Consider the following 17,008-nt stretch of genomic DNA (forward strand, 5'->3'; position numbering starts at 1 on the left):
GATTTCAATCGCAACGTAATGAAATAAAAAGATAACCCAAACAAAATGGGGAAGATCATTACTTCTACACATCTACTGTGACGGAGGTTAGGTTAGGGGTGCAAACGAATTGAGCGGCTCGAGTTTGTGACACTCCCACTTCTTCCAAGAACGAACCCAAGGGTATCCGCGGAACGCCTGCCCAACTCTCACTAGGACTCAAGACAATTCCAATTCAAATCTAGTCTAATACTAACAATGAAAGTCGGAATAAAGGTACGAAGTCATTTCCATACATAAATATCCAGTCTTACATTACAATTTCAAATTTACAATCACTTTCCCCAAAATAGACAACAACCAAAAGTGTCTAGTCAATTACAATCAAAACACTAATACAAAAGTGCCTCAAGTCGGCATTTGCTTAACTCCTTCCAATCGGGTTCCTGTTAAGGAAAACAAACTAATGGAATGAGCCAATACTCAGTAAGACCAAGAAACACACATGCAAACAGATAACCCAAGTAGCAACAACAATTACATTGTAGATAAAGCTATCAAATTCGAATAATTCACACTTCGAATAGGAAAAATAAACGGAAACAATTCAAGGATACTGTAGCTCTCAGGAGCTAAATTTCACGTAGTCGAGTCAAAGTCTTGATCATAACTCATGTTGACACTCCGTCAACCACATAAGTATCAAATCTGTAGATACGCCACTTTTCTTCGAATCCCGTCACCGTTACACCCCTTACCGGGTCCACTCATTAAAGTTTTGATAATACTCGAGTATATCATGGCAATACTGCGCGACTAATGCCGAACAAAATCTTTCCAATAGATCATGCTCTACGAATATCTCATGGTTTGCTAAGCTTATCGACTAAGCCCATGCTGGCTTGAATCGCAAAGTTAACCAACGAGTTTGGACGTCCCCCGAATATGAATACGAGTACGAATATGAATACGAATACGAATATCAGTCGATGAGCAACGCTCAAATCGACGATTCCAAATAGGAATCACATATATGAATCACAAATACGAATCACATATATAAATCACAAATACGAATCACAAATACGAATCATATTCACATTACTATGTACAAGTCGAATATGAATTCACATAGCAAAATACGAATATAATTTCGTTCGAAAGTGAACGAGTGCGGTAAAGTACACATTCGTTTCAAAATTTCAAATTCACATAACGGATAAGAAACAGTTAACCACTTAGTAACAAATTCATGCACTTGACACTCACCAATCAAAATAAGAGAGTGAGTGCGTAAACAAGCCTTTAGGTGTTCCCCTCGAGATCCTTGTGAAGGCCTCTTTGAGCACCTGAGCAAACAATAGTTATCTATTACACACTATCACTTGAAAATCCTTTCTTATCAAGAGAGGGATTGTACACTTGTACAATCTAGAAAATGCCATGGAATGGGACTTTACTTGTTCAAAATTCAAGGTTCTAAAGTAGTATTTATTAACACAAGGAAAAAAAACTGATTTCCTTCATGAAGACAAGTTCAAAATGGTCAATTAGTATTGAAGGGTAGGGAAGAGTTTCAAAAACTCAATTCCCGTCAAGTTTGAAAATTTTCGATTTGAGGTTCAATCTTTGAAAAATCGTATCTCACTTTTTGTATGTTCAAAATTGGAAAACTTGGTACCGTTAGAAACTACTTCCAAAGTACTAAAAGTTCCTAAAAAGACATTTTTCCAACATTCCAAATGGATAACATTCAAAATTCGGCTCAAAGTTGCTGTTTTGGACCATTGAGACAGTTTCTGGGTTAATTTTTGGCCAACTTTGAAAATTCGGTAAAATTCACACAATACGAACTAGCCTTTGAAATTTGGACCTCAATTAGAGTTACAAACAAAGTTCAAAAAAAAACAAGTGGGACAAGAATTGGAGTTTTGAGCACCAAGATATGGCGGCTCAAATTTACTGAAAAAGTGAGACCGTTAGGCCAAATTTCAGATTTAATTCACGAACGTTGGGACTTTGATTGAACATCGAAACGGATTCGGAATGGCACCAAATTTAGCAGTATTACACTACCATATAAGAGCTATTCCTCTGTCAATTTCATAGAAAAAATACGTACGGGAAGTCGGTTAACAAAATCACTAAAGTCCCACAAATTTCCAAGGCAAATCTGTCTTTGTATGCAAATTTTCCTTTTTCAAATATTCGGCCAATGAAAACATCTCAAATATGGTTCATTTATGTAGATAATGTCTAAGAAACCTCCAAGATATGTGATAGGTTGCAATTTTATCATTTATTTCATTATTAATTCCTCCTATTACCTGACTTGATGTGGATTAATTGCGGGATTCTACTCACTTTTAGTATTTTGCATTTATTTCAGGGAGTAGAACGAAAATATAATAACAGGTGCTAATTTGGCAGGAAAAGAGTCCAGATGATAGAGTTTGTCCTAGGGGCATTTTTGGAACAACAAAACGTGAGCCCTTGTTGGGCAAATTGGGCCGAAGTCTTCATTTTTCCGCACAGGAGCCGCCGCAAGGAGCACTACTTTATATAGGAAAATTGTGCAGGAAAAAAGGGGTGCTTCTTCTTCCTCCGGAGTTTTCTTCTCCCTCTCGGGAGAGAGCCGCCGCACAAGGGAAGACCATTAGGTAGGAGTATTAGATAGCAATTAGAATAGGAACAAGGGATGGCAGAGGACTAGCATGACTGCTTTATCTTTTTCCTTTAGCTTTGACTTTTCTTTCTTAGTTGGTGATAGTGGAATTCTTCTACGCAAGTCAAAAGGAATGAAGCATCAGCCTTTGACTTGTCCTTTTTAGTTTTTTGGTTGCTTTACTCCCTCCGTATGTGTAAGCAAGGCGGAGACCAGAATTTACTCTCTGAAGCTTGTTCTTCCTTGGTAATCGGAACGAATTGAATTTACCCACTTGATGGCCGCGACTGGTGCTTCAATTTTGCGTGGGTATTGTTCATCAATTATGAGCTAATTTCCTTTTTTTAGTCAAGGAGCAACGGATATTTTGATTCGCCTAAAAGTTGTGAGATCGTTTTAATTTAATCTTTTCCTTTTATTTATTGGTATTTGCATATTCCTTGGTTGCAGTGCTTATGGTTGTTTAATTAATTGATTGTCTTGGATCCGGATAATTAGTTAATTTAATAAGGGTTAAAAACATAAAAGCCCCCTGTGGTATAGCTATTATACATAAAAACCCCTTGTGGTTTCAAATCATACCTATCGATACCCCATGGTTTGAAAGAAAGTGCATTTTCGACGGAAATCATTAAAGGAAACGCAATTATCAACCACGCACTGAAAAGGAACGTGGTTGCTTCGGAAAATGATTTTTTAACTCAAAGTTTGAGCTGATATACCTCTTGTGCCCTTGACAACTTATTAAAACTTCAAGCCAATCAGCTTCTTCGGCATTTTGCAGCAACCCAGTTTCTTTGACCATTTGCAAGCTCGTGCCTCCTTAAGATCGAGGAGGAAAATCTGCAGGCTCGTGCCTCCTTAAGTGCTAGTTTCAAAAGGTAAAACCTTTAACCATTTGGAATATCAATAAATTCTTATAATGAACTCTATATTTTTCTTTGTATAAATAGTGAAGGGAATAATTAAGAAACTGTACGATGATATCTTCCTCGAGCTCTCAACCAGGCAATGGGGGAAACGGACCTAGAGATCTTCATATCACTTCCATTCAGGAAGAAGAAAGACAACAACAGTTCCAGAAAAGGGTGACAGATAATAGTTTTGAGAACAATATGGAGGCTACCATGTCTCTGAATCCACTGATTAGACTGCCGATTTCTAGTTCAAGAAATGTTGAAGACTCTCTTGTAAGGCACTCTTTGGTCTCAACAAGGAGACCCCACAAGGGGCAGAGGCAAAAGCACTTCCGGCTGCTGATTGTTGAAGCCAAGGGAAAGAAAGGAATGGCAGCTCGTCAATACCAGAGGACTCCTCCCCCTCCTCTGCCTAAAATTGAGGATGATGGCAATCCCCGTTTTGTTATCTTCATCCGCATGGCAAATGTTTGAAAAATGGGTTCGAGAGCTTGAGCCAAACAACATCAGAATTTCCTTCAACCTGACTTTTCACATTAAAACAAAACAAATTATCTAGGGCTTTAAATAATTGACAACCATTTCCTTCTCAAAATTTTAATCCTGTAAGAGTTACATGCAAAATAAAAATGCAAACTTTTTCCATTTAAGTTGCTTAACAGAAAGAAATCCCAATCATCACCTAGCTGAAATTGGCAAAAGGACCAAAACGTATGCGAACTTCTCATTTGAGCAGAGATAGGGAGGGAAAAGGAAAAAATGACTAATTCCTTCAATTTTTCGCTTATATTGTTAGGGCATTTATGTCTTTTCACTGACCTCCGTTTCCTTTAACGATTTCTGTCGAAAATGCACTTTCTTTCAAACCATGGGGTATCGATAGGTATGATTTAAAACTACAAGGGATTTTTATGTGTAATAGCTGTACCACAGGGGGCTTTTATGTTTTTAACCCATTTAATAATCTATTGTCAATTGAGGTGTTAAATCCGTAATTGTTTAATTACCTCAAAATAGTGACAACTGGCATAATTAGATTTGTGTCAGGGGGATACGCGGGCTAATCTGAAATAACCCTGGTAGTGCGTTATTTGGTTAGAATAGGGCTCCTCTAATTTGTAAGGCAATTGGGGAATTAAATCTTATGGGCGTACATAGGATTATTCCTCAATTATGGCAGTGATTAACGGGCGTACCTTAATCACCGACACAGTAAGGAGGGGTTGACTGTCATCACTTGTTTGGTAGTTATAACCTATTTATTAATAAATAATTGGAATTGCCTTTGTTTCAATGATCAATTAGGTGAACCATTGCTGAAGTTATTTCTTGGCTAGATCCTTAATTATCACTCATTTGATTTTAGTAATTTGTTATTTAATTTTTAATAATTTCTTAGATTTTAGTTGAATTGCTTAAATTGTCACCCATGAAATAAAAACACTCCCTTGTCACTGTGAATTTGAAAAGGAACAATTACTCTCAGTCCCTGTGGATTCGACCCTGCTTACCACTATCTACAGAAATTAACTTTAGTTTGAACAGGTTTTATTATTGCACAGGCTTCGACAACCTGTCAGTTCGCGTCAAAAGGCTCCAATGGCTAGCGACTAAGTCTTTTGTTATTACTGAAAAAAAAAAGGGAGAGAAGAAAAAAAAGAAAAATAAAAAAAAATGTGAAATTTAGAAAAATGTGAAAAAAAAAGTGAATGTTGTGTTAGTGTATAATAAAAGTCAGCTTGCCGATTTATGGATTTAATGTTGAGATTTTGGTTAATAGTTGGACCATTTACTGATAAATGTTGTGCGTCATTCCTTTTTCTTAGATTAGTTAACCTGAAATTGGAGGAGTTTGTGGTTTAGAAGTTAACCGGAATGATGTTTCTCGGATCTTGATCACTGATGCTTGATTATTATTTTTTTCGTGGTATCTTGGCAATATAGTAGATAGAGCAATGACCATAATCAAATTTTGGTGTTCGTTTACTATTCTTATGCTTGAGGACAAGCATAGTTTACGTGTGGGGGGAATTGATAGGTTGCAATTTTATCATTTATTTCATTATTAATTCCTCCTATTACCTGACTTGATGTGGATTAATTGCGGGATTCTACTCACTTTTAGTATTTTACATTTATTTCAGGGAGTAGAACGAAAATATAATAACAGGTGCTAATTTGGCAGGAAAAGAGTCCAGATGATAGAGCTTGTCCTAGGGGCATTTTTGGAACAACAAAACGTGAGCCCTTGTTGGGCAAATTGGGCCGAAGTCTTCATTTTTCCGCACAGGAGTCGCCGCAAAAAGCACTACTTTATATAGGAAAATTGTGCAGGAAAAAAGGGGTGCTTCTTCTTCCTCCGGAGTTTTCTTCTCCCTCTCGGGAGAGAGCCGCCGCACAAGGGAAGACCATTAGGTAGGAGTATTAGATAGCAATTAGAATAGGAACAAGGGATGGCAGAGGACTAGCATGACTGCTTTATCTTTTTCCTTTAGCTTTGACTTTTCTTTCTTAGTTGGTGATAGTGGAATTCTTCTACGCAAGTCAAAAGGAATGAAGCATCAGCCTTTGACTTGTCCTTTTTAGCTTTTTGGTTGCTTTACTCCCTCCGTATGTGTAAGCAAGGCGGAGACCAGAATTTACTCTCTGAAGCTTGTTCTTCCTTGGTAATCGAATGAATTGAATTTACCCACTTGATGGCCGCGACTGGTGCTTCAATTTTGCGTGGGTATTGTTCATCAATTATGAGCTAATTTCCTTTTTCTAGTCAAGGAGCAACGGATGTTTTGATTCGCCTAAAACTTGTGAGATCGATTTAATTTTATCTTTTTCTTTTATTTATTAGTATTCGCATATTTCTTATTTGCAATGCTTGTGATTATTTAATTAATTGATTGTCTTGGATCCAGATAATTAGTTGATTGGGTAATCTATTGTCAATTAGGACATTAAATCCATAATTGTTTAATTGTCCTAAAATAGTGACAACTGGCATAATTAGGTTTGTGTCAGGGGAATACGCGAGCTAATCTAAAATAACCCTGGTAGTGCGTTATTTGGTTAGAATAGGGCTTCTCTAATACGTAAGGCAATTGGGGAATTAAATTCTATGGGCGTACCTAGGATTATTTCTCAATTAGAGCAGTGATTAACGGGCGTACCTTGATCACCGACACAGTAAGAAGGGGTTGACTGCCATCGCTTGTTTGGTAGTTATAACCTATTTATTGATGAATAATTGGAATTGCCTTTGCTTCAATGATCAACTAGATGAACCATTGCTGAAGTTATTTCTTGGCTAGATCCTTAATTATCACTCATTTGATTTTAGTAATTGGTTATTTAATTTTTAGTAGTTTCTTAGATTTTAGTTGAATTGCTTAAATTGTCACCCCTGAAATAAAAACACCCCCCTTGTCACTGTGAATTTGAAAAGGAACAATTACTCCCAGTCCCTGTGGATTCGACCCTGCTTACCGCTATCTATAGAAATTAACTTTAGTTTGAGCAGGTTTTATTATTGCACAGGTTTCGACAACCTGTCAATATGTTTGGTAGGTGATTAACACCGAGAATTTCGAAACAACAAGTCCCAATCAAGGTTAAGGCGTCAACTAGCCAAAAAGAGGGTTTTTTAATCCCTGAGTCAGTTTCGAACTTCGGCCACAACTCATTCAATTCAACTTGGAATTGAGCGTAGTTAGTGGCGTTGAAAACTAGATTCATAAATCTACAATTTCTTAGAAGAAATCATTTCAAAATCTATCCACAGCTAGCTCATATATGAGCATCAATTCGCTGCTCAAAACAGAGCTCCCAGTGTAGACGCGAAACAGGATAGTCATGTTCAAATGATTGGTATAGACTACTCAGGTGGAATTAGAAAGTGCATTTTATACCATTGGAAAGCTGGGAATGTCTAGTTTCCAGTGCCACAAACAGCACTCGATTTCGACATCGGAGAAAAAGTTATAGTTGTTTAAAAAACACTGCCAGAGCAGTTTCAGGAAAAATTCCAATTTTACTGGACTTTCGAAAACTCAACATCTACCCATCCAAATCACGAAATTTTTTGATGAAACTTTCTACACAACCCACACAACATGTATACATCATAAACAAGTCATTAGAACCACAAAAAAAATTGCTCTAAGGCCACGGCATGTATAGGGGCAGAAATGGAAAAAAATTTCCTCATCATTTCCTTTGAGTTTTTCTTCAACAATACAACCTATTTGCACTAGATTAAACACTAATCCAACATTAATAATATCAAAACACAACAAATCAGTCCATCAAGTCATAGTAGGAGTTCATAGAGCCCACACACCAAATTTCTAACAATTTAAAGCTACCTATGAGAATCCAAGAGCTCATGAGTGTAATCTAACTTCTATAAATCAAGAATTAAGGGATTGATCATTACTTACTTTCCTAAATGGTCAAGGTAGAAATTTCGGTCACTTTGAGCTGAAGAAAAACCGTGAGAGGCAGCTCCTTTCCTAGCTTATCTTGATCACCAAGTGATTGAGTGTTGTGTGTAAAATTTGGAGATGATTTGAACAAGGAATTGAGAGGTAAAATGAAGGAAATTTTTCTGGTCTTCTTCCCTTGTGTTGCTCGGCTGGTTTGAGGAAGAAAAGAAGGGTGAAAATCTGATGTTAAAGCTTCTAAAGTAAGCTTAAAACCTGTGTTTTAAAACTCGGACCGGATCGCCGCCGGTTCGATCGGTCGAACCGAGAACCGACCAAGTGTCCGGTCCGAGTCATGTTTAAAAACTGGATAAGTAAAAATCTGGTCAAAAATCGAGTTTGACCAAAAAAAATCGGATTTTCCGGTTCAAACAGTTTTTTTTAAAAAAAAAAAAACTCAAACTTTTTCAATATTATGTTTTGACCCCTAGATTGTTAAAAATTATTAATATATCTCAAATATTTCATACTTTATCAATATTTTATTAAAGTTTGTATTATTTTTCAATTAAATCCATAATTTTAATTCTAAACTTGTTAATGCTCATTAAATAATATAAATTGTTACTTGATTGTTCTAATTTCTTTGTATTTTTTTGTTAAATATATTTAAAACATCAAAAATATATGAATATACCTTTATTAATATTAACATGTTATTAGGTATTTTACATATAATATTTTAATTTTTAAATAATTTTTATTTATGACGTCATCCGGTTCAACCCCCATCGAACCCGATTCAACCCATTGACCCCTGACCCCTGAGCTTAACCGAGTCGATACCCGGTCCGGTTCTGAAAACATAGCTTAAAACTTGTGGCCCAAAATTGCTCAAGGTTGTCCACTAAAATAATGCACGTGCGCGTGCATTCCGTGCTCGATTCCTTTCAAGTTTATTTCACTAGTGCATTAAACCTCTAATGCACTTTCATTCATACTATTATTATTCACTCTTAATGGCCTAAAAATAAAGGTTTAAAGTCCCTCAATTAATCGCGCACGCGAAAACGCGTATTTCCGAATTGTACGCGATAAAGTGAAAATTTCAAAAAATTCTTATAACGATAGTATCACTAACTAATAATTGAACACTTAAACATAAAAATACCTATTTCAAGATTAATGTACTATCGGATCAAACATAGTCTCGAAAAATGTGCACTCCTTATTTCTCGCTAAACGAGTTCTAGAAAAATTAATTTTACTAACGAGACGTGTTAAAAATATAATTGAGACATTATTCCATGTAAATAAGTTTAAAGTAGTTAAAATAAATTATTCGGAGAAAATGAGTGAATAAATATTTAATAGAGCCATTAAAATAATATAAAAGTAAGAAAATAAAAATCTGGGTCCTCACAGAGTTGACCTCAAACTGGCTGAGTCATACTCGAGTTCAAAATATTAAATTCGTTAGTTCGCAAGCGGCTTACGAGCTTGAGTGTATATATATATATATATATATATTTTATTTTAATAGTAAAATTACATATATATCCATAATATTTTATTATTTATTAAAAATATTATTTTATTTATTTTTTTAAAAATAATTATTTTTATTTATTTTTTAAAAAATAATTATTTTTATTTTTTTCGAGTTCGAGCTTCAAAATTGTCAGCTCGTCGAGTTCGAGTTCGATAAAATTAAGACAAGACTCTACTCGATTAAAGCAAATCTCGACTCAACTGTATTCGTTTCAGTCCTAGGTTAGGCTATGAGAAGCTCAAATGGCACTGGGGCACAGAAAAATGAAAATTTGTCTAAAGGCCCAATTGTACATGATTGGGAACCCATTCACGGTTCTGCCCAAGTGCATGTATTCTGGATCAATTTCACCACCTCCAACAAACACTACGCCGAGCATGGCCCCAGTTTTAAAGCCATAAATTCAATTCTTTCCGGAAGATTTGAGATCTACCCAACTCGTTCTAATTATTTGGATCGGTTGAAAGGTATTTGAATCCAAATATATTAATGATTTATAAATTTAAATACCACGCAAGTAATCTAAATAGCTTGAAGGATTTGAAAGGATTTCAAATTTTTCATAAAATCACTCAATCTAAACACAGCCTACTGAATCAAGGTGATAATGTGGGAACCGGAAAAGCTTCTAAAATTGGCCTGGTGTTTCAATGCTTGCTTTGCGTAACGCAAATGTGATTTTGTCGGTAGAGAGATGGCAAGATTTTTCAAATGGACCATCATTCCTCGATCTCAAGGTATGCAAGATATTTCGTACGCCAGAAGGGAAAAATTGCAAAAAATTAATCCGTATCAATTCTCATGTTTGTATGAGAGAACATAGTCCACTATATAAAGAAGTTAAAAGAGCAAAAGCTGTTCCATATAGTTACCCCTTACCAGATAACAGTTTGGAGCTGAGTTCCTGCTTGGTTGTTTATGTGTTTCAGGTTGTCCATGTTAAGCTCCATTACTGTGGACTTAGGTTTGTAAAATCAATAGTCAGGTTTCTTGAAGTTGACAAAAAAGACAGAAACTCCGTTACGGGGGGCTTGGGGTCTAGTTAGGTCTTAGCAGCGGGGCACCCTGTGGGGTTTCTATCCCACATCGCTTGGGGGGGTTTTGGGTGTTGGGTTTATAAGTCTCCTCAGTACCCTCACTAGTTACCATGGCTTTTGAGGTGTACTGTGGACTTAGGTTTGTAAAGTCAATAGTCAGGTTTCTTGAAGTTGACAAAAAAGAAAAAAAAATGTTAAGCTCCATTACCATTACTCTGGTGCTCATTGTATCTTTTTAATTTGTCTAATTTATAAATAGATAATAGGTTTTTTTTTTTTAGCAAATTTTAAATTTTTCATTAATTTCGATCTCTTTTCTCTACGGTTCCATTCACTTTTGAATAGAAGGCAGGTTGATAAAAAAAAAATAAAAAAATACCCTCTCTATTCTTTCCTTTCCCTCCTCAAAAACCAAGGCAAACTCAAAAATCTTATTCCTTTATTTCCTTTCCTTTCATTTTGCTCTCATTCACTCAAACAAACAGTGCCTATATGTCATGGAAGAGAGACAAAGGGATAGAGGAAAAGAAGTAGATTAAGGTAATCATTATTATTGTTGTCTAACTAATTGGAGACAATTATGCATAGCTAATTAGTAAAGCTTAAATTTAAAATGTCATTAATGACATAAGTTGACCAAATTCAAAATCTTTAGCTAACTAAAAGTTTGGCATTGAACTGGCCAGTTTACTAAAAACCGTTTTCAGTTAAACAGTTCGATAGTTGAACTGAACGATTTTCCAGTTTAACACGAAATTGAACAGAAAAGTGGGCCAGTCAACTTCAAGTTTAGGCTTAAACGCATGGTTCGATTTAATTGTGAACAGAGCCTCGGGTTTCATTAACTCAAACCCTGTTAATGCCCAACCTGGATAATACTTAATGGGAAAATACATACGGTATATAATAATATACATAATTACATGTACTATAATGTATGCAATGTATAATTTATATTTAAATGTACGATAACGTTATATAATATATTACATATGATTATGTACTAATTGTGAGTTTATGTCGAGCCCAAATAGGTTCGAAGCCCTAATATCTTTATTGGACATCATAGTTTGAGCTCGAATAATGAAAACCTAAAGATTTTATTTCTTTTTTAGTTAAGTTTTTCTCCTTGAGTTGTAAGTCGGGTGCTTGTTAAAAAAAAGTTGAAAGACTTTTTGTAGTAGTACACCCTCTCATCAATATGAACTCTCTTGCTAGCCTCTAATACAACTTAATTAGGCTCCGCCTGCTAGTTATAATACGATATTATATGTATTTCTGTTTGTAAAGGAAAAAATACAAAAATATTAATGGCCATTTGATGAAGAAGAACGGTAGGAAGATAGCATGAGAGTTTTCTTTTGTTAGAAAAAAAGAAGAAAAAAAGAAATTCTTATTGTCCATTTGAGGTAGGGGTGGCAATTTCTCTACCTTGGTGTCTTCCCTGAGAATTTGGAGATCCAAGTCTGGAAAGTGTTACAATTGTGGATCGCTGAAGGGTTTATTCCCCAACATGAGACAGCAAGTCTGGAGAGAATGGCAGAGCAATATTTCAGGGAGTTGGTTGATAGGAATTTATTGATTGTGGGAAAGAGAACTTTAAGCGGTAAGATAAAGACTTGTCGCATTCATGACACGCTGCGTGACTTCTGCAAGAAGACGGCCAAAGCAGAAGATCTTTTCCAAGCAATTCACAAGAATACCAATCCATCTTCCAGCCGTCGACTTTGTTGCATTAACTCTCAATTCTCGGAGTATATTCTTGGAGGACAGCCTGCTGATAAAGTCCGATCATTCTTGAGCTTTGGTCAGGATGAAACTAAGTATAATGAAGATCCCAACTCAAGTATATTTAAGCCCTTCAAACTACTCCGAGTGTTCGATATTTCATCCATATACATTAACTTCCCTGGTCGTTTCCCCACCAAACTACCCAACCTTGTTCTCCTAAAGTTCATTGCCATCAATTTCAACCTCAAAAACTTACCCAAGAGCATGTCTAGCTTGCATAACTTGGAAACCCTAATAGTTCACACAACGGAACCAACCCTTGATATACAAGCAGACATTTGGATGATGACAAAGCTAAGGCTTCTACACACTAATACCACCGCATTCTTGCCGAAGTGTCAGGATCAATCCTCCAGCATTGAATACTTACAAACTATGTCCACAATTTCACCTCACAGTCTGACGAAGGAAGTGTTTGGAAGGACTAAGAAACTCAAGAAGCTTGGTATAAGTGGGAGTTTAGGCACTCTTGTGAAGTCCAATGGTGATTCTGATTTGTTTGAATGTCTTTGCAAACTAAGCTCCCTTGAAAATTTGAAGTTACACAGTGATGAGTCCAAGCTGCATGCCCTTCCTCAACCAGACAAATTTCCAAAAAACCTTAAAACATTGAGTCTGCGTAAGACCGGTCTGGAATGGAATATTCATATGCGTATTCTCGGAGGGCTCCAGTCTCTTGAGGTTCTCAAGCTGAAGGATAAAGCTTTTGTAGGAGCGGAGTGGAAGACAGAAAAAGGGGGTTTTCGTTCTCTTAAAGTTTTGTTCATTGGAGATACAGATTTAGATAATTGGGAGGTTGAAGGAGATGATCTCCCAGAACTGAGATGCCTTATCCTCAAGCGTATCAAATCTCTTGAGCAGATGCCATCTGACTTTGAACACATGAAGAACCTCGAGAGGATTGACCTAGAGCGTACCAACAGGTGGCTGGTTAAATCTGCCAAGGACATTCAAAAATCAAGGCCACAAATTAAGCTTAGTGTTTATCCACCAGAAAAGTGATCGATAAGTAACGATGTTCTGTAAGTGCTTCTCTTACAGGTTAGTAAAACATTTCTACTGACACCATTGAATCTATTTCTTAAAGCAATATCATTATGCGTGAAACTGAAATTTAACCTGTTTTGCAGAATATCATGCTCACTTGCTTTTGTCTTCTGCTCCCTTGAATGAATTCTCAAAAAGGAGGTGCTGAAGCATCTATCTTCTTCATGTTTTCTTCTCTGTTCTGCCTTAATAAAGCCTTCTACCTAGCTCTGGCCAGCAACATTCAGATACTATATAAACTCTTTGAATTGTTTTTGTTTCAATATCTTTGATAATGTCAAATTTTCTTTTCAGCTAGTGTGTTGTGATGAAAATAAGGCCACGGATCTCTTGGCCAAATGTGTGCTAGAAGAACAAGGTGAGAAGGTATTTGTTTCTGCAAGGAATCTCAGCTGGATCACAACTAGAACCTCATATTTTCTTCCTGTTGAGAGGTTGGGTTTTAGTTCCATAGTCTTGCTTCCTTGTATTTTTAAGTTGGGGTGTGAACTTTGAATCTTGCTCTGATGTACTTTCTCCTTGTGTTAATTGAAGAAGTTGGTATTGTCTTTCTTTGGAAAGAAAGTATTACCCAACCAGTGAAGTTAAGTTCCATGTCTTTTGCTCTTCAGATTAACAATACTTTGCTTTCAAAGATTCAAGTGAGGTGGGATGATTGGATTTTCAGGACAGTTTGTTTTTCATCAAATGTTCATAGCAATCAACATCTCATCTATTCAACCACTTTGTTTCTGACAATATTCATCAGATATTCTGATTGTACGTCATCTATGCAACTGGGATTCTCTGTCATTCTTTCACCTTTACGTAATTTTATGCACAATGGTTCTTAAGCTTGATGTTGTTTTACCAAGTTGCAAAAATTTCTTGAGTTTTGTTAGACCATTTAGAAATTAGATCTGTCATTGGCTTCTACTATTCAAAATGCTAGCTAAGAAGTTTAATACCATGCACATGTAACATTCATCATGCACTGAACCATACCACATTATCTGTAATATTTCCTTTATAATACAGTTAGTATGACAGTTTATGAAATACGTGGGTCTATGATATACTTTTGATCCTCTCCAATCTGAGCAAACTTCAAATATTTCACGAAAGTGCATCAGTTTGCTAGTTGTTATAAATTAAAAAACTTACCTTGGTCATAATTCTTCTCTGTTCCTGCTGGTCTTGCAGCCTGAAGATTCCAAATTTGGATGTTTCAATTCGTCAGATCTTTATGGAATTTTCACCATGTCTGATATGATAGCATTCATTACTAAAGTTTTGAGTTCAAAGTAAAGCGGATTAGCCGAAGTAATGGGTAATTCGGCAACTTTGGACATTCATACGTGCTAAAGTTTTCTAACTTTAGAAAGTTTGTGTTCTGCTGCTCGTAGCACAATCAAATCCAAACTTCCGTCGCCCAACAACTGTTTGATGCCTTTTTTCTTGATAAAAACATGTCATTCATTAAATCTACACTAATGGCTGAAATTATAACAATCATACGTAGATACAAACAAATCTGAAGAACAAAATTAGATACTGCAGATTTGAAAAGTTAAGAGAATTTTACACTATGAAAATAAAAAAAATACTTAAAAAAATGTTATAGCCCTACGATCATCTATTTATGCAACTATTTCAAGGGAAAAAAAACTTTAAACCCCTTTAAAAATTGAACTCCTTTGATGGCCCTCCATATAAGGGTGGGTTGTAATTTGTAGTAAGTTAGTACCTTGATAATCAATATTTTTGTTGTACTATGCAAATCAGCTTGAAACCCAAAAGAATTTCGTAATATATTATGGATTGAGATGACCTTAGAGCCCTTTTAATGGATAAGAGTATTTTGAGAAAAAAATTAATTTAGGGATGTAAATGTCTTTTCATCCAAAAAAAGTTAGCAAATTCATGGATTCAATTAATTTAATCACTACAGCAAAATTTTCTAACATAAGATATTAAAGTGCTATAATATCTAGTTACAAAAAAGAACCTTGATGGCTGTAATGAAAAAATAATAGGTATGGGCCACATGTCGTTAGCCATAACTAGTTCAAGTTTTGCCCAAACCCATCATATTTTTTGTGAATTTAAATCGAAATTCAGACCCTGCCCATGCCTATAACGAGCTCCACTTTTATCTAATAAATATAAAATAACACTAGGGGGAGTGCCTGCGCACCGCGCGGGTGTTTGGTGCCTGTGGGAAGGAGGTTTTTTTGTTGAACAAACAATAGTACATTGTGAGAAGAAATAAAATTTAGTATGAAAAGATAAACGATATAATCAATCAATTCACACATCGTTACAATAAAACTGTGTCAAATTGAAGGTCGTTGATAATGCAGAAAGGCAGAGCAACACAGAAAACTAACCTTATTCCAAAATCCCCACCGAAGAGCTTTTTCTTGCTGTTGCTCCAAATCTATAAGATTATAACCAACCCAGACCAATTGGGGTTAGGCAACGCGAAAAATGCTATCTTGCAGTTAGGCAACGCGATAAGAGTCACTAATTGTAGATACTAAGAACACACCAACAAAATTAAGGGAGGAACTGAAAAATTTGGGGGGGGGGGTGAAATCTAATCTCACGCTGAACCACCAGGAGTAGCTGGGACTGAAGAGCATTTTGAGTTGATTAGTATGAAGCCAGGTAGAATTATCTCCAATCCTAAAATGCGAACAGGGAGAAACTGATAATCAACCGTTTAGGCATTAACATACCAACGGTTCGGCAATTGAATTTGGTGTAATTAATGACGAAATAATAGGTAATTTCAAAGTTGAGCTCGGATGGAAGAGAAAACGATGAGGCAAATCGTTCTAGGACAAAAGACAAAAAAGGAAAACTTAACTCCTGAAACTGAAAAGGGATAAAACTGACCAATGTTTGTGGCTCATAAATGCAGAATATAAATGATAGAGAAATGGGTTCCTACCATTGATAGAGAAATCGTTGGCTCATTTCCTAAATCCGATTGCCATTCAAACGTTTCAGACAAAACAACATCTCAAACGGTTATCTGTGGCTGAAAAGGGGAATTATTGGTAGTTAAGGGATATTCCGGTAATTACACCAACACACAAGCATATATGGGTTGTACAAAATGCAAAAACAGTTGCACACTAATTACACATTCCATCAATATCTCAGATGGCTCATCAATGACAACTTTAAATGTATTAAAATGGGGTCATTTCAGTAAACATATCCAAATACATGCTTCCTTAACTTGTACCTAAAGTTTTTAAACTAATACACAACATTTCACATTCCCAAAAAGCCCCCACCTATGCAGTTGAAATTCAACCTATTCTTTGACCAAAACTCAATCTTATATAGTATAAGGATTCAAGTTTGGGAGGCAAGAATTGATATTAAAGTGTGGGGGTGGGGGTTGGGGGTGGAGGGGGGAGGGGAGGACCTGACATGAGAATAGGAGTAAAATTCTTGTAAGCAATCCCCTAAGGTAAAAATCGACAGTTCTCACCCCCTGTTCTGCGGTTGGAACGAACTATTTTTAACTACAATGGAATGAAATTGTAGAATAATGATGAATTTTGGTCTCGAAACTTCGAAATGCAACCTAGAAAGTGTCCTAGGGCTTTGCT

The 17,008-nt window shown here is 36.0% G+C and overlaps 1 protein-coding gene across 3 annotated transcripts; it reads left to right on the top strand.

The window, feature by feature from the left end:
• Nucleotides 1–11,990: 11,990 nt before the first annotated feature.
• LOC140036976 (putative late blight resistance protein homolog R1A-3) lies at nt 11,991–14,192 on the top strand. Of its 3 annotated transcripts, XR_011840695.1 has the most exons (3): nt 11,991–13,394; nt 13,484–13,541; nt 13,695–14,192. XR_011840695.1 is itself a non-coding variant. In XM_072080330.1 (2 exons), the coding sequence occupies exon 1, from the start codon at nt 12,099–12,101 to the stop codon at nt 13,353–13,355; it is 1,257 nt and encodes a 418-aa protein (XP_071936431.1). In that variant the 5' UTR covers nt 11,991–12,098; the 3' UTR covers nt 13,356–13,394; nt 13,484–14,192. The 3 variants fall into 3 exon arrangements, 2 of the variants coding, with proteins under 2 accessions (XP_071936431.1, XP_071936432.1); XM_072080330.1 differs by having other exon boundaries at nt 13,484–14,192; XM_072080331.1 differs by lacking the exon at nt 13,484–13,541.
• Nucleotides 14,193–17,008: the final 2,816 nt, after the last annotated feature.

Source organism: Coffea arabica, chromosome 2e (assembly GCF_036785885.1).
Source record: "Coffea arabica cultivar ET-39 chromosome 2e, Coffea Arabica ET-39 HiFi, whole genome shotgun sequence".
In the NCBI taxonomy this organism is placed as follows: domain Eukaryota; kingdom Viridiplantae; phylum Streptophyta; class Magnoliopsida; order Gentianales; family Rubiaceae; genus Coffea; species Coffea arabica.